The following is a 26,943-nucleotide window of genomic DNA, read 5'->3' as shown; positions in this document are numbered from 1 at the left end:
TGTTTTCAATTTTGGAGGGAAGGGGGATTGTTTCCATAACGTAGACTACATTAGAATTTAACTAGATACTATCTAACTATGAACATTAACTAACTAAAACGTCAATAAATGCAGTCATTTAATCAAATCACCAGTGAATGAGCTTGGGGCACAATGAAATGCATGGAGTTAAGATCTGAAAATATTGTGTTACGTCAAACTGTTTGCAAGACACTCATGGATATGTTCCTTCTGTGAAGGCCTTTTTTCAACGATTCCGGTGTGAACGAGCGTTAACAAAGGGGACTATTTCAAATAAAACCCCGCGTTTCACATTTTACATAGTTTGAATCTATATCCGTTACCAAGTAAGCTAACACACGTCAAACTGTTTGCAAGACACTCATGGATATGTTCCTTCTGTGAAGGCCTGTGCGGTTTTCTGTCTATGGTAAGGTCTACAGATTGTCTCAGTCTCGTCTCTCGCCTACTTTTGTCGGTATAAAAGATACTGTAAATATTGTAAGGCTTTTTATATACAGAGTATTGGCCACTGGAGGACCAAACGTCAAATGAACAGCTCCAGCCCACGACTAGAATAAACAGCATCTACTGTGCTCCAAACTGTCTGTTCGATTGACTACACTATCATGAGGCTCTTCTACATGCAGGAGTTGTTCATTCTTGCATTGTGAGAGCAGAACAACGTAGCGCTTTTCTGAGTGTAAAGCTCAGTACAATGCTCAGTTCAAGGCATATAGCTGGAATGTTTGGATAGAAAAGACCTTGTCTCTCAGGAGGCAGCACTGGAACAGAATGGGCTTGAGTAATCCTTTCCTACCTTACATCCATATAGTGTAAATGAATATGTACAATGTGCATGAAAGAGTGTCAAATTTATAGCTAGGCCTAGTGATAGACTGATATATCAGTTAGCTTTGGCCAATGTTCAGCCATTTTCAGACTATCACCTTTGGGCGATAGCGGTGTCCGCTTGGCCGATTAACAGAAGTGTTAAATCTCCTCTTGTTATTTCTATCAGCAATCAGCCAAACCTGCTCTCCATATTTCAGTACTGACATCGGCCATTTGTAAAACCGATATCGTTTGACCACTAGCTGGAGGAAAGCATTATGATCAAAGACGAGATTTCTTTACAAGAACCATTCGGTTTTTGGGCATTAACACTGTAGTTCATTGAGCAATGCCTAATTTCATGGACAATGATCCTACTCATATTCATCTTATAAGGCAAATATGAACCAGATATTTGGCTGAAATGTAAAAGGGGTGAGGCGAAGCAAAAACTTGACCATGTATTTTTATATAACCTACTGATTTTGATATTTTAAAGCTATTTACATGAATGGTAGTGTCAGTTGCTCACTGATATTAACAGTTATTGTCCAGTTTCAACTGCCTAATAAGGAAACCCTTTTTGAATGCATTTGTTTTATCAAGATCTCACTCTCTAAAAAGGAAGTTACTTCTAAAATATCAACAATGAAAAATTTGGCATCAAACTGCCAGGCAAAAAACTATGGTGGCCTACATCATGTACTGAGACATCACCTTTGCCAAGCGACCTGTTGGCTTGCTACCTGCTCATGTGAACGGCCTTTCATTAAAAGATCTCAGATATCCTTCAGTCAAACAACAGAAACTGACCAATACAACAAATCTACATATGCATATATACGGGTAAACTGGTATAAAATAGCTTATAAACAACAGCAATAACGGAAATCAACACAAAAAAGAAAATGCTTTGTATGATGAAAAAAGTTGTGCCATGTTTTTTTCCCATCGGTTTTTGTTGTTTCGTTTTTTTGGAGGGAGGGGGGTACTTTTTTGCCTAGTGCTATGTGTACATTACCTTGTTTTACTACAAAAACCCACCCTCCCTGGTGACCCCACACCAATATAGTGCACTGCAGTGGATTTCCTGCTGAGAACATTTGGCCAGCTCTACGAAAGATGTAGTGATAGTCCTTGTAGTGACACCCCTCTCTTCTTGTCTGCATCTTCAGAACTCTGAGGGTTAAAGTCAGGCACAAGTGGCTTGAGAATGGCAAGTTCTCTCCATCTGTCACACTTCATCACTGTCGCCTATACTTTCTCCACCTCACGCTGGGAGATGCATTGCAGAGCCACTGGATTTAAACTGCTGCCCGTTTCACACTCCACACAGAGTCCACTGCTGTTACAACAAGATGCATTTGTCTTTGTCCTTGGCTTCTTTCTTGGGTTTGCGTTCCCCCGTTGAGGGCTGTTTGCCTGGGCTTGGAGAAGCCGTGGCTCCCCCCGCTGAGGCTCCAGCGGCTGCTGCTCTATCCACCTGGTCGGCACCCGCTGCTGGTTGTTGTCCCTGACAGGAGGGGAACAAATTAACCTCTTATTTGAACTCTTTAAATCAGGCATGAAATGAAAATTCACCCTCTTGTGTCTAAATGCTTGTTATTAATCTTACTGTAACTGATTCACCCATGCTCAGTGGTGGGGAGTAACTAGTTACATGTAACAGAATTACATCATTTAATTACAAAATAAATGTAACTGTAATCAGTTGCAGTTACTGAGAAAAAATGTCTAATTAAATTACAGTTACTTATGAAAATGTTTACAATTACAAAGGGGGGTTACATCTGAGTGGTTTTTACTCACACACAGACCAGAGTCGGCGTCAGAGCAGATCTACTGGAGGGGCATTGGATCATCGGCGGGGGGGCACTGTCGTTTGATAAATATTTTTTTGACGCATTGGCAACATCATAGTAGCATGGAAATCCAGACCTAAATCTGAAAGATCTATATAGAAATCTATATAGGTTTTTATCTAAAAGAGGAACAGAAGACAGCGCTGAAATTTGCTGTTTGCGGACCGGATACGGCTCCAATGATCTAAATAGAATGACATTCTACCCTAGAATTTAGCTCCAATGATCTATTCTATATAGAATGTTACTATATATATAATTTTTTTTTTTTTTTTTTTTTTTTTAGATTTTTTTTACCTGTCTTGATTCCTAATACACAAAAAGATGACGATTGTTAGGTTAAACGTTCAGAATTTCCATATAAGGGTTAGTATAGCCTAGTTCAGCACGACAGCAAAATGTAACCTTATTCTCGCGTTCTACGAGTTCAGTAGCCTACATTATTGGGAAAATGTACATTTTTGGGAAACGCGCGAGGAATTGCGGCTAACGTTCATACCTTGCATGTAAGAGCGCTTTTAAGAGCTAAGACAGGCTAGGCTACATCGATATCGGGGGGGGAACCCCGGCCCAGAACAGATAGCCTAAACAACAGAACAGGACAGAAAATAATAATATAAATATAATATAGGCTAAATAAAAAAACATAAAATAGGCCTTCAATGAATAGCTATATATTTTTTATACTTAAATAATTAACAAATTACGACGACAAAAAAAAAAAAACCCCAAAAAAAAAAAAAACAAAAAAAAAAAAAAACACTGAATCAGTTTGAAGCTTTGAAAAACCGGCTTCCCCATCAGACAAAGTTTTTTCGTATAGATGTTTCTGAAAACTTAAGGCTTTTTTCTTCATAAAAACGAGTTGACATCATCATACAAATGGCGTAGGACCAATTAAATCAGAAGACTAAAAATTCGCCTGCAGAGAATAAGGATGTCAGAACAATAATGCCACTCACACAAGGTATAAGGTTTAACTGATTTTTTAGTTTTTTGATTTGCGTAGAATGCAAATTTTGTAGAACTTGAGAAATAGATAAAAGATAAAATAAAATACAGGAAATGGAAAAAATAAAATACAGAAAATACAAAGTGTGCTTCAACAAATAAAATAATTTCTTTAAATTTTTTTTCTTAGGGTTTCAACTTTAAATACGCTAAAGGACTCATTTTCTAAACAAAATAAATAAAGGACAAAAATAAATGTATATTCTGCTATTACTTTATGCTAATACTTGGTTTTTAACCTGGGTTACACTCCTCGCTCGCAGCAGTTTATGCACGCACCCAGCAGAAATGACATAAGCCCATATAACAGACAGCCAAGTATATAACAGCAGTTAGAACCCACAAACATTCATCAACAATTCACCTGCTAAAGTTAGCTGCTAACAACTGTCTATAATATAGACGGACAAACTGTTCTTCAACTTGAAATGGATTTTGCGCGCGCGCTGCAAATCAAATGTAACAAGTTTACATCGGCGACCAATAAGCATTCACCATGACGAAGCCTAGTAACGTGGCCATTTATGCATTTTTCCCCATTCTGTTTTATTTTATTTCATTTCAGTTACAGTTTGAACATTTAATCTCAAAAGGGATTTTTTTTTTGGGCCACGCCTGTAGGAGGGGCATCAATGACCGCTAGGGGGGGCACGGCCCTCGAATGCCCCACCACAGCGCCGGCACTGACACAGACCCACATACAGATTTAATGGATTTCCTTCATAAATTGCATTGACTGCTCGAAAATATGAGACACCAATGTTTTTTTTCTTTCTTTTCTTTTCTATTTGGGTTTATGTGTATGCTTTATTTTTTTAAAGATTAACTGTTTTTCCAAGGCATTGTTAGATGCCAGTGTTTCCTGTCATAAATTTGATTTCAAAAGCAGTATCCTAGATATAAACTATATCTTATGATTTTAAATCTGTATTTAACCTCAGAACGATCTCAAAGTAAAATGAGGTGCTAAAGTCTGATTTTATGGTGGCTGTGCTTTAAATTAAATTATTATAATCTCAAGTGATGAAGGATTTGGAAAGTCTGACAGTAATCAGTGTTGAGTACTACTGTAAGGTTAACCCTGCCCGCTTTAAAAGTTTGAAAATGATTCACAGTTGAAAACATTAGAAATTTTGAAAAGTATTCGAAAGGTAATCAAGTGTAATCAGTTACATTAATAAAGTAATTAAAATAGTTACACTACTTGTTACATTTTAAATAGGGTAATTTGTCATTTGTAACCTATTACATTTCCAGAGTAACCTTCCCAACACTGCCCATGCTTATGTATCATTAAATAAAAAGGTGCTTTTCAATCAAAATATCATAATTTGATCTTCGACTGAAACAACAAACTTTTGTCTTGTGATGTATGTATGCCAAACTTTTCTAATCATTTAGGCTGTGTCCGAAATCACCCATATAACCTTAAATAGGGCACTATTTGAGGGGACAGCCATTTGTAGTGGTGTCCGAAACCACTCATGCGAAAGTGCACTCATTCAATCCCAAAATGCACCACAAAAAACGACTGTACAACCAGTGCATGCTCAATGGCTAGAGAATACCCATAATGCACTGTGAGATTCATGCACCGAATTAATTCCCGTCTCGCCCAAAGCTGAATTCATCCACGGTGTAATACAACGCAAATACAACACAGGTATAAATTCATTGTAAATTGAATATTAAATTGTTTAACTAGTCTATACATAATTTCCATGACAGAGTTCAAGATAAATCATTTAATCTTACAACTGGAGCTTTACAAGCATAAACTATGCAAAAGCGGCAGTCCTTCCAGTGCACTCTGTCTGAATTCACTTCAGGTGAACTGTCTTGATACTACTTAAACCAGATCCGATCCGAATCTATCCAATCAACAATCGATCTGTAGAACAATGTCCATGCCCTTCATCTTTTTAAAAATAACCTTTTTTACTCAGACACATGTTACTGTATGAAAGAAGAGATCTGTCGTTTTATTGCAAATTTACACATTCATGGTTTGCTAGGTCTTATTTTTCCTCTTAAACAACTAATGGCTTTCAGTAGCCCCCGTCAAATCAGGAGCACCATGACATTTATGTGATGTTATGTCAGACTGATCAACGTGTAATATATATGCTAATATTTTGAAGAAAACGTGTTTGTTTATTGTTGTGTGCAGCTAATGAACTCACCTGTGCCTGCGCAGCCGCTGCTGCTGCTGCCTGTTCCTGCTCCTGATAGTACTGTGACGCTCTGCGGTCCTCCTCCTCCTGCAGCTTCTTGGCCAGCTCTAGATCACTGATGCCTTCTGGGATCTGTTCCCAACCCAGGTCTGAGGCCTGCTGTTCCTGCTGTAGGGACAGCGCCATCAGGTAGTCCTACAAATACAAAGATGAAAATTAAAATAGTCAACAACTGCTCATTTTCCCCATTACAAATCATTTAGCAGAGCTAAGGTAGAAGACTATAATATATACACTAGTACTGCTTTTATGTTACCTTTAGGAGCTTGATATATTATATAAATTGCTATACTTTTCAGTCACCTTTAATCAATTGGATTTATCCTTGCTGAATAAGTATTCATTTCTTTAAAAGAAAATTACTTGTACTTAAATGTATTCTATATTTTATGTATTATATTTATCTGACTAGTTGCCTTCCCTCCTATACTGAATGAGAAATGCAGCCTAAACTCTCTGCTAAATAACCTTTTGAGTTCCATAAAATATAAATCATACTGCTATAGAAGATAATGTGTATGAGTAGATGACATAATTTTCCTTTGTGGGAGAACAATCTCTTTCTGGAGAGCATTATATCCTTACAGTAGTAAGGAGCTTACATAATACTTTCTGAAAAAAGATCAGTACATCATGCATATCCTCAAAGTTTGGCCATGAATTGACCATTTAGTTTGCTAACTGACCCCACGACACAGCACTACAACGACTGCTTTAGAGTGAAGACTGACTTTTAGAGTACAGTGATCTCCAAGCCCTTCACTCATACAGACACTTCTTTATTAAACACCCAATACAAGAGCAGAAGAGAGACAGAGACACAAAGGATCTGTGTCATGTGAGAGACTTTTGTCCGGTCATCAGGCATTTAAGCATCCCAATGGCACAGGGGGAGGGTTACACAGAGCTGGAAGAAGTGTTGGGGAGCTTTTAACATCAATAATTGAGGAGATTTTCCAGCGGGCAATGGAGCAGAAGTAGTGCTATAGGACAGCAGTGCGCTGCAAAACACAATATAGATAAACTGCACTTTCACAGAGACTGGCCGCGATGCAACTGGATGTCAACATTCACGACTCACTATAATATCAGCCTCCACTGCCCGCTGATCATTGTGACTCTGTGAAATGATTTGTTACACAGAGTATATTTCTTAAAGATGGGGTTGAGTGATTTCTGTAAAACCACAATTAAAATATCAGGAACTTAAATGATTAAATAGGTTCCTGTTATCCACAAGCACAGGAACAATTAACAGCTTTGAGGATTGGTAATTTTTAAAAGTGATTTCAAATGCAGGGCTGGACTTTATGCTTTTCTTAAGAAAGATACCGGAGAAAGGCCCACATCAGAAATACATAATTTATTTGTAAACCATGTCATTTTAAGGAATTGTAACCAATTGCATTTTAAACTCCTGTAAACAGCTGAACTCTGTGTTCTGAACAAACTTTGAGTGACAACTTCTTTTAGCTGCAGTGTATATTCGTAGTGTTGTCTACACAGTCATTCAAAAATTTGGGGTCAGAAAGTTTTTTTTTTTGACCAATTCTGCATTTACTTGATAAAAAATACAAGAAATGAAATGCAAATGAAATTTAAAAGTCTTTACTATCACTTTTAAACAATTTAATGTGTTCTTGCTGAATTAGAGTATTTAATAATTTCTTAAACTTTTGAATGGTAGTGCATATAAATTAAATGAGTCACAACTCCATCTGACTGTATGAGCTTTAATCATAGATGAGCCATGCAAATGTTCTTTTACAGACGTCACGCTGAGAAACAACTACCATATTCAGTGTTTATGACTGCATGACCCTGAGCACTCCTGGAAAGTTACTAGTCCTGACCTGGTCGATCTGGTCTTGCTGACCACTGTACACAGTTTCCGGGTCAGAGGGCGGCCTCAGATGGAACTCTGAGTCGCAGAAGTTTCCATCTCCGTCGACATTATGCAGACTTTCCCAAACCACTTTCTCCTCAGTGAGAAACCCCTGATCCGTTACCAGCAGGTACAGCTGGGCCTGAGGAACACAGAGAGAGCATTTATAAAAACATGCAACAACCTCACAGCTCTCATCCATCAATCTTTCAACACTCCCAGACCGAGCAGCAGTGGTGTCATGCTCTCAAGTGTGTGCATGAGGATCACGCAATTGTTTTATCTGTGGGTGAAGTGTGTCCTGCTGTTACAGAACAGCTCCACTTCCTCCAGATAACAGACAGAGGCTTTACAGCCTCCCTGATAAGCATATAGAGAGTCAACATTCAAAACCATGCAAATTCTCTTTGGCTCTCACATTCACCAAAGTTTAGCCCTGAATGAGCATTTAAAATTCAAGGGTTGTTATTATTAACACATTAAGATACAGTTATATGATTGTTTACAACAACAACACAAAAAAGCAAAAAAGTTAGCAAGTTTGGAGTTTGCAAATAACTAAACAAAAACTAAATAGAAACATATGGAGTGTTTTTTGTATTTTCAATGAATTCTGGGTGCATTTCATTATCAGCACATACTGCAATTTGCTTTGTTGTAAACATTGCAGGTTTTATGATAATATTTTAAGCAGTTTCTGAAACATTGCATTGTGTTTTCAGATGGTATAATTTGTGGTGGTGTTATATAGGATGAAGACTAAAATTACTGCAATAGTCACGTGACGTGACATAAAGCCAAGTATGGTGACCCATACTCAGAATTTGTGCTCTGCATTTAACTCATCCAAAGTGCACACACACAGCAGTGAACACACACACACACACATGAACACACACACACAGCAGTGAACACACACACCCGGAGCAGTGGGCAGCTATTTATGCTGCGGCACTCGAGACTCGAACCCACAACCTTAGGGTAAGGAGTCAAACTCACTAACCATTAGGCCACGACTTCCCCACCAAAACATGACTCAACAAACAAGTATTAAAAAAAAAAAAAAACTTAATTTTACTGTATATTAGTTTTTTTGCATGTGTTTTTGTTAGACCTTGACCTTTCCAATATGCAAAATCATGGTAATTAGCAATAGAATAATTGAGGTACCATATCTATACTTCTGTGTAGCATTTTAAAGTTCGGTTTTTGGCCACTGGGGGGCACCAACACACAACATCCCTATAAAGAAAAATGAACCAAATTTCCTTTGCTTATTAGAGCGCTTATTCACAGCAGCACAGAGCCATCTTCCGGCATCCAGCATCTCAAATACATTTAAATGTCAACACACCTTAAATTTGGTCATGGTGCTGAAGTGATTGTTCCTGAAGAAGACACACAGTTCTCCCTCTTGTACGGTAGAAGTGAGTTCACACAGGCCGTGGTATGTGAGCTGAGTCGCTGTGCTGTTCAGAAACTGCTCTGCCACAAAACCTGTGAAAGAAAACGCCAATGTGAGATGTCTCTAAAATACACAATACTACACAGACACAAATATTTGAATTTAACACCTTAATATCCACCCTAGCTATCCTTGGTGCATAACGAGTCAGTCCTTTGAGTTGAATCTTTTCAAAGAATCAGTTGATTCTGTTCACAAAACTGTTCTGAGTGATTCACTGACGATGACATTCCACTGGGGGAGGTGATTATCAATGAATAATTATTTGAATTTCAGTCTCTTTCACACAAAGCTATCATATGACTTCAGAAGACTTGGTATGAGTCATATGGACTAATTATAGGATACTTTTATGGTGTCTTTTTCGAAAAGTGTTAAAGTCTTAGCCCCCATTCACTGTAACTTTAAATTTTTCCAGACAGAATGATGCAAGTCATACAGGTTTGGAACAACATTAGAGTTAATAATTGAAGAAAAAATGTTCGGGTGAACTAATCCTTTAAACACACACTGTCTGAAACTTTATGACACACAGTAATCACAGTCTGACAGAGACAGGCTCACATAAACTGGTACAAACAGAAACAGAGACGGAAAAGGTGCATTCTAAAAGACGCTTACAGAAAGAGCAAAAAATGGCGAGGGAGATATATTTAGACACAAACACAGTGAGAGAGGGAGAGAATGTTTCAGACAGCTAAAAATAGGAGGAGGGTGCTAAAATGACTCTGATAGTTGTTTATTTGCATGATGCAATGGGGAAAACACTTTAGGACATGGATTAATATGTACAATGCATTAATACATCTAAACGTACAGAATTCTGGCAAAGAGTGAACTCGAAACACTACAATGATATTACGTATAAGCATCACACGCCTTCTGTAAGAAGCAGTCTGCATGAATGTGTGAAAAGAAAAGGAGAAGAAGACAGATGAAAACAGTGAATACCCACCTTCCCCAGCCAGCTCGCTGTTGTCTGACTGCTTACAGCTGATTATCTTCTCTACCAACTGGTTATAGCTGCAGTTCCCCACTGCCTTAACTATATCAGCCATCTACAGAGAGCATGATAAAAAAAAAAGAAGACAGACAATATGCTGGTCAAAATATTAGCATAAATGTTAATGTTACACAAAGGTGATATTTTTAGAAGGGCATTAATTTAATGTTGTGTTAATTTATCAGTTCATTTAATTTAAACAGCACATTATTAACACTTAAACTGGTTTTAATGTGAAATGCCATTGAGTATGACGCTCACTGCATGATACGCTAAAAAACAATTACTGGAAAACTTAATTAAATGATGTGATTGTAGACTGTAGCCAAGTAATGAGTTTAAATCAGCTTAAATGTTAAATGATATGGAACTAAAACCAACTATATATACATTTTAAAGCCAATTTTTGTAATTTGTATTCGACTTATCAGTCTGCCAAAATAATGTTAATAATCTAAGGGCTTTTTTCAGTAACGATGCTGAAAACTAATTGTAATTACTTCCAATTAATTTGACAAAGTATATATATATATATATATATATATATATGTGTGTGTGTGTGTGTGTGTGTGTGTGTGTGTGTGTGTGTGTGTGTGTGTGTGTGTGTGGAGGATGCAGGCCTATGAAGTAGCCAAGAGTCGGATACGACTAAATGGCTAAAAGAAGAAGAAATACATATATTATTAAATTAAATGTAATTTAATGTAATTTCTTCCCATTTTTTCTTTTATTAAAAACTATGCTCAATGCATATCATGTACTTGTGTAACTGAGCATGTCACTACTGTAGAGTAATATTTAAAAATGAAAGCCTATGAATGACATCATTTGACATCTTCTGTTTCAGTGGAACTTGCTTTTCTAGAAGGATGTGAATCAGGATGCTGACCTGTGGGTCAACCAGCCATCCGTGGTAGAGTGGGATATCCAGCAGGTCAAAGACGATGCATTCGGGTGTGTATTCGAATACCCGCACCCCTGTGAACTTAACGTTTACATCCAGACCTGTCTGCAGTTTATGCAGCACTGCCATAGCATCACTCATATTCTAGAAAAAGAGAGCGCAAAGAAATACAGAGAAAGAAGAAAACAGTAACGATCTTTCCAAAACAACCCATGCACACATTTCTGAAAAATGTTACACACCCAACTGTCTTACTGCTCTGAGCAGGAAAAATCTCTAAATAACCCTAGACCAGCGACTAAAGAGCTCTAAACACCAGAGTTCACCTCCTTTACTTCCTGTCTTTCTTTTTGACCATAATGACCCTCCACTGACTCTCAAAAAAGCACAGCTGCAGGCTCACAAACACAAGCCACTGCAAGCCTACAAACTCCAGCGCAGTTTAACAGATAAGAGTGTGAACATACGTGTGTGTGTGTGTGCAGCGTTTGATATTACGTTCCAGGCCCTATGATAATAATAATCTGTCCGGCTCTCACTTTTAAGCACTCACAGTATGACCATCTGTTATGTTGATTGGTCACAGCTCGCAAAATGAGTGTGTGTGGACAGTTGTTGGGATTAAAGCTCGTAACACAACTCAACCATGTAACAACAACGTTATATATCATAAACCACTATTTTCCATTGGTACAGGGGATTTCCTAGCACTTTCACTTAATTCAACCCCAATCACTTGTATCTGGAATTCTGGGTTTAATTTAAATGTTTAAAATGGATAGTTCCGGAAGCTGATTGGTCAATACAGCCTTCAGTGTTATTTTACTATTATTTATATACTATTACAGTATTTTGAATGAGCTTTTTATATCTTCAGTTTTCATTTAATTTGAATTTATTATTGTAACAATAACACTATTCTGAGTGTAACTGTCTTATAAAAGCATTAAGGCAGTTAAGGCCATCCTAAATTGTAAATATAGCTAAAGGTGTTGCAAAACAGCAGCCTTTATTTGTTACTTTTTTCATGATATAAGACAGACTTCAGATGACTTTTACTAGGCTCCTAGATTCGTTTTTAAATTAAGTTACATTCACACAGTCAGTATTTGGGATCCACAATTTCATTTAATAGCAAATTGACTCTCAAATTGTCCTGTATACAGATAGCATCAAATCAGATCAAATAACTTTAGTCAACCCTCTTCTAGTGATAATCTTGATTAATGCCTATAACAATAGTAGCTATGTTTCCATCCACCTGTTTTTATGTGCATTTTGTAATAGCACATAAAACCCTGAATGGAAATGCCATGGTGCACATAAATTCTAAAAATGCCCATTAAAAAAATTATGTGCACACTTGAGTAGGATAAACTTTTTATCCGACAAGAAAAATGTGCATATACTATGATTGGAAACACATTTACCGAATAAATTCCTCCATGCACATCAAAAAAAGTCACGTGGCTTTGCACGATGGGATGGGAAAACTTGATGGAAAAACCTGAGCAAAGTCTGTCATCAAAGTATGTCTGCATAACTGTCTTACACGACTACGTTCCCAAACAGCGGGCATCCTCCTCTGAAAGTATTAACTGCATTTATTGTGTTTCGTCTGCTCGCTCTGAGGCACAAGTAATTTAACATATATGAAAATGATTGTATTCAGTGGTTTCTCCTACTTTTCTTTGTGATATTTAGTGCCAGTTTATCAGGAAGTGATGGATTTGTTCTCTTTGACTCGTTAGATGTAAACGGCGTTAGAGTGATATTCCAGTTTTGTGCACAAGTTAAATTCGCATCTTTGGATGGAAACAAAGCTAGTGATAGATAATAACAGTAAACATCAAGACATTTTGTTTTGTCTTCAGTTATTGCCTTCATCCTGCCTTCATCGTCTCAGAAGTGTGGTGTAAAACACATCAACAGAACATATCAAGAGAACAAATTTGGTTGTGACTTCAAATCTCAGGTGGTCACTTCTGTTCGAGACAGCTGTCAATCTTTGTCATACCTAAACTGTATCTAGCACTCAAAACAAGGAAGCTGTATTCTGATACTAAGTGAGCACAGCCTTCATCTCACCTTGACTCTGATCGGAATAACACAGGTCATCATCTCGCAGCTCGATACCAAAGTATGATGTTTCCAAAACAACACTAGACACCTTCAGAAAACTGCTGAGTCATGAGTCCCTGCTCTCCTGGAACACGGGCCAGGATGAATCAGTGTGGCACAGGCTGACCTGATGGCTAGTGGGTGGATGAGAGCATGTAGAACTGGCACCAGGGTCGCATGAGCCTTAGAGGTTTGACAGATCAGCCAAGACCCATCCACCCACATTGACCTGCCACCGGTTCCAACCCCCACCCACGTCCAGCCTGCATGTGGCCCGGCTCTGTCCCTGTGCCCCTGCCAGTGTTTCTGAACCACTCCACTGCCCTGACCCACTTTCTCCAGCTCTATTATACTCACTCCAGTCCAGCGATACTCACTGAGATGGCTATAAAAGCTTTAATACAATCAAAACATCTATTAGACTGGAAAACATCTGATAAACACATTCAAACCTGAGTGATGTTATTGTGCACTGTTCGCACAGGCTAAACACGCTAAGATCAACACACAGAGAGCAGACAGGCCCCTCTCTCGCTCTCTCTTACTGCCAAAAAAACGCTTTACTGTCACAAAGCCTGGCCGAAGACAGTCAGTCAGCTGACCTACAGTGTAGAGAAACAGCATTATTCAAGCATGAATGAGCTCAACTAAACTTGAAACAGTCTTGGCAATAAAAAAACTATCAAAGATAAGTTACCTTATAAAAACCAAAACACAAGAACAAAGTAAAATCTCATACAGAACAGAAGGAAGAGCAAGAAAGGAGCATGAATCCAGTCAGCCTCCACCTACTCCAATAAACAAGAACACACATTGGGGAAAATCAGTAACACTTCTATCTTCATCCTCAATCCTCACAACCCAAAATAGACTTGACTTTGAACTGCTTGGAAGTGAGATATTTCAAAATGAATATGTTGTAATGGCAATTAAAAGACTCCCATGTTAGCAATATTATACTATGTAAAATATATAATAAACTATTAGCAATATATTTTACTGGGGGAGTGTAACAAACCATGAATACAATGTTTAAAAAACAGCATTTTTTGAAATAGAAAACATTTGTAACATTAGAAATGTCTTTACTATTATATATACATCCTTGCTGAATAAAAGTAATATATTTAAAAAAAAAAATCTTACTGACCACACACTTTAGAACAGTCATGCATGTTTTTTTCCCCCTAGAATGATGTGGTTACAGCATCTGTGTATCCACTGTGGGGGAAAAAAACAACTCCTGTACACATCTATACACTGAAGAAAACATGGATTATTATGTTTACTTCAAATTCAAAAGAATATATTTTCTGCCTCATTCTGTGATTAAAAAAAAAAAAAAAATACATCAGACCAGAAATGGTTGGTTAGTTCGACACTTAACTGATGTTGATGAGTAAAACAAATACAGATCACAATTTCAGTTTGATTTCGGTTCAACACTAATCTAAAGATCCTTAAATCAAGACACATTTACTTGAAAAGCAAAATGTTAAGTCATCTTGTTTTCAGAGAAATTGATCAAAATGAAGTGAGTTTATGATTGAAAGAAGAACAAATATCTGCTAATAAGCTCAGAAAACTTGACCCAGTGGAAATCTAAATACAAGTTTTCATTCCTAATTGGCATATATTTGTTCTTGTTTTAAGCATAAACTCGCTTAATTTTGTTCAGTTTCTAAGAAAACAAGATACCATATCTTCATTTTGCATCTCCATTAAATGCAATCTTTATTTAAGGATGTTCAGATATTTGTATGGGCAAAAATCCTGGGGAAGAAATCCAACATCTCAACAATTCAAAACAAACATTTATACACCTAAAACTTTCTAATCTTAATTAAGACCTTTTTAAGGCCTTAACTTGTGGAAGGGCGAATTAAGACCTTTAAGACTTGGGGGTGAAATGTGTACCCAGTTTTGTTCTGGACAGGCTTTGTGTGGTATACTAATAATTCTACACAAGCTAATAAGGAGAAGGCCAAAAATCACTCCACTGGTCCCTTCACACCGTTTGAGGAGAAAATAGGGCGTCTCTTTCACCCTATCTCCTTACATGTCAAATTCTGTAGAGCACACAACTCTATGAGAGGCTCATACTCTTTCTCTCAGTGCAACACAATGATGATATTCACTCCTGCCATTATATAAACAGTTGGATCCAGACTGGAATGGGCCAGTTCTCACAACTCCTTTTTTTCAATGGCAATTCCATGCTTTCTTGTCCTTATTTCCTGTTGAGATGGATGGGTGCTGATCTACATGACTGCCACAGCTTGCTTCCAAAAGGCACTGTAATGCCACAGAGCTCATAATAATAACTGGCTGTTTAATGACAGAGAACCAAGCCATGCTCACTACAAGAACAAAGGCATGTTTAAAGAAGAGATGCAAGACTGTGAGACAGATGTCTGTCTGTCCGAGAGTCTACATGTGTCTTAGCTAATGTTTTCTCCTCTGTCAGAGCCTTAGGCCTCACCTTTCTCTCCTCGTTCTCGCTCTTAACGCTACACCATCACACAAACACAGAGAGAGCTATGTAAACAAACTGGCTATCTTCAACTGCTGTTGCTTTTACCTGTTCGTAGTTCAGCCGCTGAGCCTCCGAGATCTCTTTTGGCTTGGCTTCAAGGATATAGTCTCCTGTTGTGAAGGAGCAAAAGTAAGAAAGAAAAAGAAAGGGAGGGTTAAGGAAAGCATTTGAGAGACAGTGCACTTATGAAAAACACATGCTCACAGGAGACATCAGTCTCCTCCTCACCCTGATGTAATTAACAAACTGTCTACAGTATATATGCCAATAAACCAAAAGCAGTAGATATTTACAACCCCGATCTTTCTGTATTTAAAGCTTTAGTGTGAATGTCAGTCAATACAGCGACTGAAGCCTACCTGTTTTAGTAGAAGGGCCTGCAGAGTTAAAGTAACCTTTCACAAAGTTTGTTTACATGTGCGATTGTAAAAGTTTATATGCTGTTGAGCTACAGTTTTCAACTTTCTGTCCAAAAAAAAAAAAAAAATAGCTGTATATATACAGATCCTTCTCAAAAAATTAGCATATTGTGAAAAAGTTCATTATTTTCCATAATGTATATAAAAATTTAACATCATATATTTTAGATCATTGCACACCAACTGAAATTTTCAGGTCTTTTATTGTTTTAATACTGATGATTTTGGCATACAGCTCATGAAAAACCAAATTCCTATCTTAAAAAATTAGCATATTCATCCGACCAATAAAAGAAAAGTGTTTTTAATATACAAAAAGTCAACCTTCAAATAATTATGTTCAGTTATTCACTCATTACTTGGTCGGGAATCCTTTTGCAGAATGTGGAGCCCGGATAAGAGTGTCAAAACTTTATTCCAACAGATGGCTCAATTACCCCAAGGGGTTTCAGGTCAGGAGATAGGCCAAATTGAGCACAGTAATACCATGGTCAGTTTTACCAGTGGTTTTGGCACTGTGAGCAGGGGTTTCGTGCCAGGTCGTGCCAGAACAAAATGCACCATACACTATGCACTATGTACTCAACCAAAAATGACACACAAAATAAAACACAATTAGCAATCAACCAAAGAGTTCAATTGTACTCAACCAAAGTTGTCATTCATAATTGGAGTCTAATAGCCACTCCCCCCACAGTTGAGTGCATGAAGTGTCCAATAACCAGCTATTTAAAGTGCACTTTTTCTTTTTGGAATTTTCAGTGTGAACACACTACTCACATTATTTATACGACAAAACTTCAGCGTTTTTTGCCACAAAGACTTCCCACTGAGGTTTGATAAGTACAATGAAAATATCTGGATTCAGGTGGGTTTTGAGATAACCAGGCTGGGAGTTTTTAAAGCCTCACCTTAGGTGGCTTAATCACAAAAACCAGAGAACCTTAATCATACTAGTGCTGTTATAAAACATTTTAATTAGATCTCCTGTCCATTGTCAATTGTGTGGCTACGTAGGAGTGCTGTTATATAACATTTTAATTAGATCTCCTGTCCATTGTCAATTGTGTGGCTACGTAGGTATGTTTCAGAGTGACACGTGGCATCTTCTGATTTTGTTATTCAGTATTTATTACATTTTTATTTTGTAATGATAATAATAATAATAAAATTTTTTCATAAATTATGCAGACCTACATTGCAAATTAAATTTTTTCTTTAAATCATATTTTAAATCACAATCACAGTTTTTAATCAGAAAAAAAAAAAAAATCACAATTTAGATTTTGTTCCCAAATCGTGCAGTCCAAGAAAATCACAATTTAGATTTTGTTCCAAAATCACAAATTACAATAATAAAATCATAATAAAGGATTATATTAATTTAGATTTTTGAAACTAAACTCAACACAAGAAGTTTCAGAATTCAAATCAACATTTACAAACTCAACACAAGAAGTTTCAGAATTCAATTCAATATTTAGTTTGACCTCTGCAAGTATACCATTGTCCTCCTTTTATTGTCCTGTCCAAACGAACTCTCCTACAGATCAGTGAAGGGGGCCGGAGCGGAGACAGGGGGCATCGATGGCTGCTAGGAGACATGAGAATATCTGACCCTGGGATTTGCTGTAATACCGAACCACCTGTCATCCGCCTCATTAACATTCTGTACACACATACAGCTCTAGGTACAGGAGCACTGCTCGGCTGTTCTGTCCATTAAATCAAGGCCAAATCAGAGTAAATATCTAAATCCATTACACAGCAGCCTATTGCTATTGATTCCCACATATCTGTCACTTTTCAAAGTTTTCCAGTGACTTGTCATTGTACTAATAATTTAGCGACACTGAATTATTATTATGTGGTTGCACCTGCCATAGCTCAGAACAAAAGAGTTCAGAATGCCAGAAGAAGCCTAGCTGTTTCTGCTCTGACAAAACACGAACGTGTGAGAGAGAAGCGTGAAGCTTGGCACTTTTATTTTCGGCCCACTCCCTCAGATTCCCGCTTCCTCTGATTGGTGCTAATAATGCAGCCCAGCACAGGCAGGTTCATTTGGGCCACCTTCACTTATTTCTGCTCAGCAAAAACCCTCCATTCCAATTCCCTCCTATCCAGTTGATCTCTCCCATTCTAATCAGAACCCATTAAAAAGATTCTATAATTGCTCGCACTGCTTTACAAACATCTTTATTGTGTATTCAATTTATTACATCAAAATGTAAAGGAATAGTTCAAACAAAAATGAAGATTCTGTCATCGTCATCGATTCATGTCGCTCCAAACCAGTATGACTTTATTCCTTTTGTGGAACATAAAATAAGAATTGTACTGGTTGCACTTTTTTCATCCATTTAGCCGACACAAAGATGAGATTTTAAGCTTAAAAATTTACTATAATCATAAAAGTGCTCCAGAAGAATTCATATGTTATATTCCAAGTCTGTGTATGTAACTCACAACTGACATTTAATGAGTAATGACTTTGATTTAGGTCTGACTGTCCAACAAAGTTAACATCAGAAGACTTGGAATATAACACATAAGTAATACGCCAATTTTTCTGACACTTTTATGGTGATTGTCCATACTTTTTGAATCTGGAAAATCGGTCTCCGTTCACAATAATTTCATGGAAAAGAGCAACCAGTGCAATTCTTTAAAAATGCTTCTTATAAGTTTTGAAACAATAAAGATCCAGGATTTTAAGACAAAACAAACTTCACCAGGTCTTACAATTTAATTCTGGAAAAAAAATATTTTTATTGTTTGAATGATGAACAATTCATTCATGAAACCAAAAACATTTAATAACACAATTCAGTCATTCAGCTCTGGCCAAATTGTTTTGATGCTAATAAAATATTTTACACTTTTACACTTTGATCAAGAACTGCTTGGGTTACTGGGATACATACTACAGCATTCCACAGTAGATGAACAGTAACTGAAATACATGTCTTGATCAAATCAGAAAAGACTGTGCAGTCGTCAAGAGTTTGTTCATGGGCCACTGACTTTGCCTGGAAATGAAACACTAACAGTGCTGTAAAGTAGAGCAGAGAGACAGCGAGATAGATGCTGTCTAATGGAGTTAAACAGCTTACTGCACCTAGGGAAGAGAAAAGCAATTTACAGATGCCTGCGTAGCTAACCATGGATGTCTCGTAAGTGAGCAAATGTGAATATATGCTGCTGCATAAATGCAGCTCAAAGCTATGATGGGAGTACCTCAGAAGTAACATTCAGGTCAAACCAGCAACAATAAATGTAAAATGTGCCCAGCTGGCACACTCTTCATCTGACATGGTTTGTATCTAGGAGATTTCTGTGTCTTATATGTCAGGCATGCTTTAGATCACATGGATGGACGTCGTCACAAACAGCTCAGCAATAAGAGGAATACTTCAGAGTGGTCTCTAGGCAGACAGCTGGGAATGGGGTGTGTTGAATGGCCTCAAGCATGTTCAGCGTAGTCAAGTTTTCCAAGCCAAACTGACCTCACAGGAGCTAGTGTTTCCCACCTGAAGCTGCTGTACCCTTGTCGCTTATATCATATTACAAATTATCCTCTCCTATTTTATTGCATGTTTAGTCAGGAATGGGGGTGAAATGAGATCATTTTATATCCGCTAAATATAATGATAAAATTTTCTACAGATGTATTGGATATAAAATGATTCAATTTCATTTAAAAAATGGAAGAGCATCTGATTATGACCAGTAATAATAATGATAGTAGAGCAGCAGCAACAAAAACAACAACAATACTCCTTCCTACTTCTATCTAATACAAATATATCCTATCATTTTTGGTCAAATGACTTGTTATATCTCAACATTCATTGGGTCCAAACAGAGCTGGGGAAAAATATATAATCTACAAAATAATTTAAAGCTGACCATACTTCCATCTTTAAATTAGTTCAAGATTCTTTGTTTTTACTCTTTATTCTTTTGTTCGGCGAGAAACGATTGGTCAACAGAAGTGTCCAGCTTAATACTTGTTTGTAGATCTGTAGTTTAAATTATAACTTGATGCTAGGAAGGGATATTTTGTTTTCTTCCCATTTCTTCGTTGTATTTTCACTGTAGTTTGTATTTTTGATTGCACTTACTGGTAATTATAATAATTGCCCTCGACTTAGAAGGAGCCTGTGTTATATGCATTGCTCCCTTCCTGCATTTAAGTGCAACTGTAGTTTTGATTTGAGCAATTGCCCGGCTATAGGCTATTGGCTGTGCTAATTAGAAGGTAAATGTAAATGTCCCCTGGTAAATTGTTGTTGTGACTTGTAAATGTACATTTTGTATATTTTACATTATTTGTTGCTGCCCTCTTCTCCAGGTCACTCTTGTAAAAGAGATATTAATCTCAGTGAGTTTTTTAACCTGGTTAAATAAAGGAAATTAATGCATTATTGAATAAATGAATAATAATAATAATTATTATTATTATTATTATTATTTTAACTTTGTATAATTAATTTATTATTATTATTATTATTATTATATACATTATATATAATGCAGTGTTTCCCACAGCCTTACACTATTTGTGGCGGCACTCCCCTGCCCCCATATATACATATATATGCAAATTCATTTTCTGGCAGCAGGAGGCGCTTTAAGAGCGGGGCGAGATACAGGATTCTCCGGTTACTGCTGCAAAGCAGCGCTGAGCTCACAAACGCTGCCTTATCAAGCATTACATGCAAAATGAAATGAAAATGAAATCGAAAATGTTCTAAATACAGTCGGTTTCCTTCTGAAATACAGTGATATAAAAAAACACCCGCATCGGTTTTTGATTTTATAACGTTCATTGCTCATGTTTATTCAATGAAGTCAAAGGCTTTTGGAAAATCTATTTGTGGCGGTCAGTTTTGATATTGTGGCAGCCCGCCACAAATAAATCAATGTGTGGGAAACCCTGTAATGAATAAATCAATTAAAAATTAAATTACATGATTAGGGTTTCCAAACTTTAAGTTTAACAAAAGCTGAATAATATAACCACCTGCTATACAAACACACATGCTTGATAAATACTCTCATACTGAGTGGAAAAAATGTCTTAGAGTCCAAAAGCTTGTCAAGTTATAAAATAAAAAAAGTGACCACACCCATGTGAGGAATGACATTTGGAGACCACATCCTCTGAGGTCACAACCACTGCACTTTATGAGGGTGAACAAAGCACAAGCTTGCAAAGTTTATAAAGTCTGTACTTTCTAGAAAGATTCCAAACAAAACACAGTCTGAATCCAGTAAAGAGTCTGCATTCTATAACTCGCCTGTGCTGTTCCACTTAGGATAAAAGCATCTGCTAAATGACTAAATGCGTTTATAAAGGTCTCTAAGGAGTGTTAAGAGAAACCAGTGCACATATATCAACCTCTGAATAACACAACCAGAGCTGATATCTATATACATCTCATACTTGGCATTTCTGGAGTGTGTGAGGGAAAATAAAACTGCTTACAGTTAAAACACTCATCACAAGGTGTCACAACATTCAAATCCAATCAAAGCTCTCAGTCTGTGACTAACTTTTATAATAGCCTTCAACAGCTGGTGTACTTTCTTTGTAGCATCTACTGCTGCTTTTACATTACATCAGTGGTATTTATTTAGGACCAGTAGACAGATGCTTTAAAACTATTAAAAACATTTTAAACTTGATTAAAAAAGTGAATGTTATGCGAGAAGCTGAGGACCAGGCAACTGTCAAACTGCAGTAATGCAACACTTCAGTGTAGCAGGTCAACATGCCACAGTGGAAATAGGGATCTGGATTCTGTGGCGTTACGAGAGGACGAGCCCCTGGGTATTTCCCTGATCTGGTGCTGTCCATCAGCGTCCTGAAGACATATCACATTTTCAGGTTCTCCAATGTTTACCAGGCTGTTTATTGAACTGTTTATCGTCTAATTCGATTAACAGAGTGACTTCTTCTCAAACACTTTCTGAAGTCATAAAGAAGCTCAGATTTTCATGTAGAGGTACATGCAAAAAATGTCTAACCAGAAAGGGTATGTTGAAATTACACTACACAATCCTATAATTAGGTTGACATGACTAGCTTTTGCATGGTTCTTACTGTAATTTGATGCCCTATGGTGGATAAATTTAAATTCTCTTTTTGGGAATGAACTAGCAATTAGTGACATGAAGCTGCAGGCAGAAGTAGCCAGAAACACTCAAGCGTAGTTTTCCCATTATGGTGCTGTCAGCGAGCCCACCGAGTTTTCTTTGCATCTCTACATCTTTCTTTATTAGCTCTTCAAATTAAATAAAACCTGAAAAATCTGCTCTGATTTCTACAGAGCCCTCCACTGGATGGATACTGTGTCAAATCAACAATGCCATGTAAAGAATCCACATTTATAATGCAAATAAAACGCTCACCTAGATATTCCATCAGCTGCTCTGCTGTTATTATCTCCATCATTGGTGGCAGCTTGACCTGAGCCAGAACCAGAGAAAAATCATTTTAAAACCAGTGTAAATGACAAATTGCCTATGGCCAATTATGAGACCTCTTTTCCTCCGACACACATATGGGTTATGGTCTTTAAATAGGCTGCTGTATCAGCATAAATGCACTATGAAAATGAGATTTTTATCCTAAAAAAAAACATCTTAAAAACAGCCTGAACATGGCTATCATCTTCAGAAGATGCCAGTGACTTTTAAAGCAGTCACAGCTGAACAACATAGTGCCTCTTATTTCAAGATGAAAGGCTGAGCACTGAAATAGCTCTTCATGTGCCTGCCAACTCACTTTCAAAGCCAATAATTAAATGTCATCTTTATAATGCAAATGAGTCCAGGGCTGGAAGCCAGAAGTTACTGGTGTGTCTGTAAAATGACTGTTTCGAACCAAACCAAAATACTGGTATGGCTAAAATACACGGAAAAGGGGATGTTATTTAAAAATATGGAGAAAGAGAGGGAGAAATCTGAAGGTTAAGACAAAATCCAAACAGAATTTCAAGTCAATCCCAATTAACGCACTAGTATTCACTGCAGAATACTATCACAAAACACTGTCAAATAAGAGGAAAAAGATGTGCTTCAGTCATAATCCACATTTTTACAGTTTGTTTAGCCAGTTATGGACCATAGTTGTGGAACTGTGTGAATCTTGAGAAATTATAAAAAATGCAAGCATCAAGTTTCTTTACTAAAAGTTGCAAATTGTTTCATCACTCATGCTGCATGCATGTTTAGACTATTTTTTTTAAAATCAGCAGAAGTTGGACTGGGGTAAGCAAGGATACTGTCCCATAACATCACTACATAAAGTAAATATATTTTTAATAATTTCTATTATTAGTAACTTTGTCAACTGCATGACATGATGTCAACATGGCAACCTCCTGTGAGTGCACCTCATTTTTACCAAATGATGCTGTTCGTGTCTTTATGAAAAAACTTTCTTACAAACGATCAACGTCTTAATGCGCCTTTATTTACAACTGATGTCTCGTGAATGTTTTTTGTACATTTGCACATCTATGACTCGGGTGGGACTGTGAGCTGTCAAACGAGCAGACTCTCGTCTCATTTACCTTCCATGACAATAGCAGGACATTCATAATAGCCAGCAGCGGACACGGCCCGTTCTCGTTCTGTGTGATGATAGGCGTGTTCTCCTCCTTCCACTTTATCCACTTGATGTGGTACAACGACTGACCGGCCACCCTGTCTTTAGGACAGGGGATTTTGGTTCCCTCAGCCCCGTATTCACTCTGAATCGCCAGAGTCAGCCCCTTGTCCTCCAGCTCCTCGCTGTTGAGGTCTGAACTCGGACAGGAGTTGAGGTTGGAGAAGGACTCCAGTGAATCAAAGCTGCGGGACTCCCCTGCGATGCTGGGCTCACTCCCGCTCGGAGGACCCTCGGACACGGTGTGATCGTTTGAATTCGAGCTCGCGGATTTTGCTTTGTCCGAGGACAAACAGGCAGACTTGGCCAGCTTCGTCGCTTCTTGCACCCCTCCATCCAAACCGTCCGCTTGCACGTTACTGATGTCGGGTTGCACTCCCGTGAGGAGGTTGTTTACTAACTTTGAGGTGCCACCCTCCTCATTCCCAGCAGCGGTCGTCGACGGTTCGTGTCCCATCCCGTTGCTCAGCTGATCCGCCGCAGACAGTGCCTCTGGTAAAACGCTCTTGGTCCCTGTCTCAGCAGCATCTAATGTCTGTGTGCAGGGTGTAGCATTAGCACCACTAGCACTTGCACAAGTACTCAAAGTCTCTCTCTTCTCGCAGACATCTTTCATTCCGCCCACTGTTTTGATATCCGCGGGTTCTGCGGGGATAGCGGTGCACAGGACACTTCCTCCCGCGTCTCGATGAGGGTTTGCATTCTTCTCCATTTCGCTGAGCGCATCGACGACAACCTTTAACTAGATGGCAAGCTCCAGTCTCAGCTCCGACGACGCCATGACATCTCCACCTCTGACGTCACCCCTTCATAGACACTTATTTACTGAGTCCGGCTATACACAACCGCTAACTGTAACTTATGTGTCATTTTACTACCAGCTTAAAGGTATAGTACACCCAAACGTGAGAATTATGTCATCGGTTACCCAGCGATTTATTTTATTTTTTTCACAAACCTGCATGACTTTTTCTGACGTGAAGCACAAAAGAAATGTCAGACCGTTACAGGCTGTGCCAAATAAAGTGAATGCAGAATGAGTCTGTCACATCTTTTTGGTAATGTTCACCTAAGAAAGAAAGTTAAACGGGTGTGGAACGACATTCTGAGAGTCACACAAGCATTTAAATATCATTCTTGTTATAAGTTGGTGTACTTGTTTTGTATCACTACAAAATCCAAGCTTTCAAAAAAACAAAAGTTTTATATGTGTTGTTCGGAGCCCAAATTACATCGTCTTATTTAAACTGTGTGGCAGCCCTTTCTAGTTTTCTTCACTTCTGCATAATGTAAATTTTCTGTAACTTCGTTTGAAGCTTTAAGATGATACTTATGTTAGCCATATTTTTGTTTTTTAATTTGTTTTATTTGTTATTGTCGTTTTGATCGTATCCATTATTTTGTAGGCTATATTGTGTCAAAAACTTAAAAAGAAAAAAAAATTGAAGATTTAGTTCGTTCATGATAACTGTCACGCAAAGTTTATACACGTGACAGATTGGTGTAATCTTTCGTGGATGTAGAATTTCTCCTCAGTACATATATCGTGATCACGTGTGAAAGATTGTACTGTATGTCTGTCATGAACAGCATGCAGTAGTATATCCCGCAACAAACCCATAGTAATGTTTCTATCCACCGCACGATGGCAGGATTGACTTATACATATATTGTTGGTTATTATTGTCCCCCCTGTATAACGTGAACCGTCTTCTTAACTGTGCATTATTGTCCCCAAAAGTGAGTTAAATGTGACAAAACCTCCATTTAGGGACGTTCTCGTTTATAAAAGCGATCTGTAAAGGACGTATTTTTATTCTAAAATTGCAAAAACATTTCTGTTTGGCTATTTACAATTAACTAAAAACATTTTATATGGAATGTCTGCATTAAGATACTAGAGGGGACTTTCATTTAGCAGTGGTTGAGTAAAATACAAATTGAATTTTTTTTTTGGTTTTCTAATTCTGTGTAAGGCAAGGAAAGAAAACTACCACTATTGTATTAAATGACAAGATCCATAGATAAAATAAAATGGCAACTTACTGATCGACTGACAAACTTAAATGATAAAGTAGCTGGCATGAGAAAGGATCTCAATGTACGACAACCAATGTTAATTATATTTTTAAATAACTGTCATATTGTCTTCCAGTTTAATTCATTCGATTAAGTTTAACACAAGTCTCATAATAGGCATGCTATGCTTTTCAGGACTGTGGTTGTGAGAGGGAGTGGGCGTGGTTTCCGCTCTGCTGCGCCTGACGTCAGGCCGTTAGAGACAAGCCGCACAGCAGCAGCCGTCACGATCTCTTCTGTTTAGTTTTTTTATGACTGTATTTTTTTTACTTGTATTATTATTTATAATATACTGTATATTTTCTAATTCTTTGTTACAGTTTATATTTGTTCAGTACTTTTATATTATATGTTGGAAATCAATAATAAAAGCAGCAGCCGTCACACACACACACACACACACACACACACACACACACACACACACACACACACACACACACATACACTCACTCATTCACTCAGCGAGGTAGTGATGGGAGAAACGAACCTTTTCAAAGCTTCGATTCAATTGAGCCACTTGCTTCGCAAAATGATTCAATCACCACGCGCTTCTAACCCCCACTCGACAAAAACTCCAAATGCAAAAAACCTCATAAAAAAAACAAAAACTCAGGCTGAAACATGCATAAAAACTGCTTTTTACAAACCCGATACAAATGTTTTCATGAAAGCGTAATATATTAAATGCAATCAAAATAATGAAATACCATTAAATATGAAGTGTCTGTATAATATGTGTTTTTTAAATAATTATTATTAATTTGCAGGGCTTGTTTTGTTTGTTTGATGGAGAGCTTAAACAGGGCCAGTGAGAGACTACAACTCATCCTTGTAATTACACAAATGTCTCATTAAAGTAACGAAGCCTCGTTTACTGAAATCACGTGACTTTGTCATTTCGATACGCGC

At 37.6% G+C, this 26,943-nt stretch overlaps 1 protein-coding gene across 2 annotated transcripts; it reads right to left on the bottom strand.

Annotated features, from left to right (window-relative positions):
- Positions 1-1,284: 1,284 nt before the first annotated feature.
- Positions 1,285-24,870, bottom strand: LOC109113686 (ubiquitin carboxyl-terminal hydrolase MINDY-2-like). 2 transcript variants are annotated; one of them, XM_019126506.2, is made up of 9 exons: positions 23,858-24,870; positions 22,692-22,749; positions 15,901-15,965; positions 11,184-11,342; positions 10,247-10,349; positions 9,181-9,323; positions 7,795-7,968; positions 5,891-6,076; positions 1,285-2,331 (listed from the first exon to the last, which is right to left on the bottom strand). In XM_019126506.2, the coding sequence occupies exons 1-9, from the start codon at positions 24,662-24,664 to the stop codon at positions 2,089-2,091; spliced, it is 1,938 nt and encodes a 645-aa protein (XP_018982051.1). In that variant the 5' UTR covers positions 24,665-24,870; the 3' UTR covers positions 1,285-2,088. The 2 variants fall into 2 exon arrangements, with proteins under 2 accessions (XP_018982051.1, XP_018982052.1); XM_019126507.2 differs by having other exon boundaries at positions 1,285-2,347; positions 23,858-24,867.
- Positions 24,871-26,943: the final 2,073 nt, after the last annotated feature.

This window comes from Cyprinus carpio, chromosome B7 (genome assembly GCF_018340385.1).
Source record: "Cyprinus carpio isolate SPL01 chromosome B7, ASM1834038v1, whole genome shotgun sequence".
Classification (NCBI taxonomy): domain Eukaryota; kingdom Metazoa; phylum Chordata; class Actinopteri; order Cypriniformes; family Cyprinidae; genus Cyprinus; species Cyprinus carpio.
Note: the sequence above shows the minus strand (reverse complement) of the source record. Positions and strands in the feature narration are given on the sequence as shown.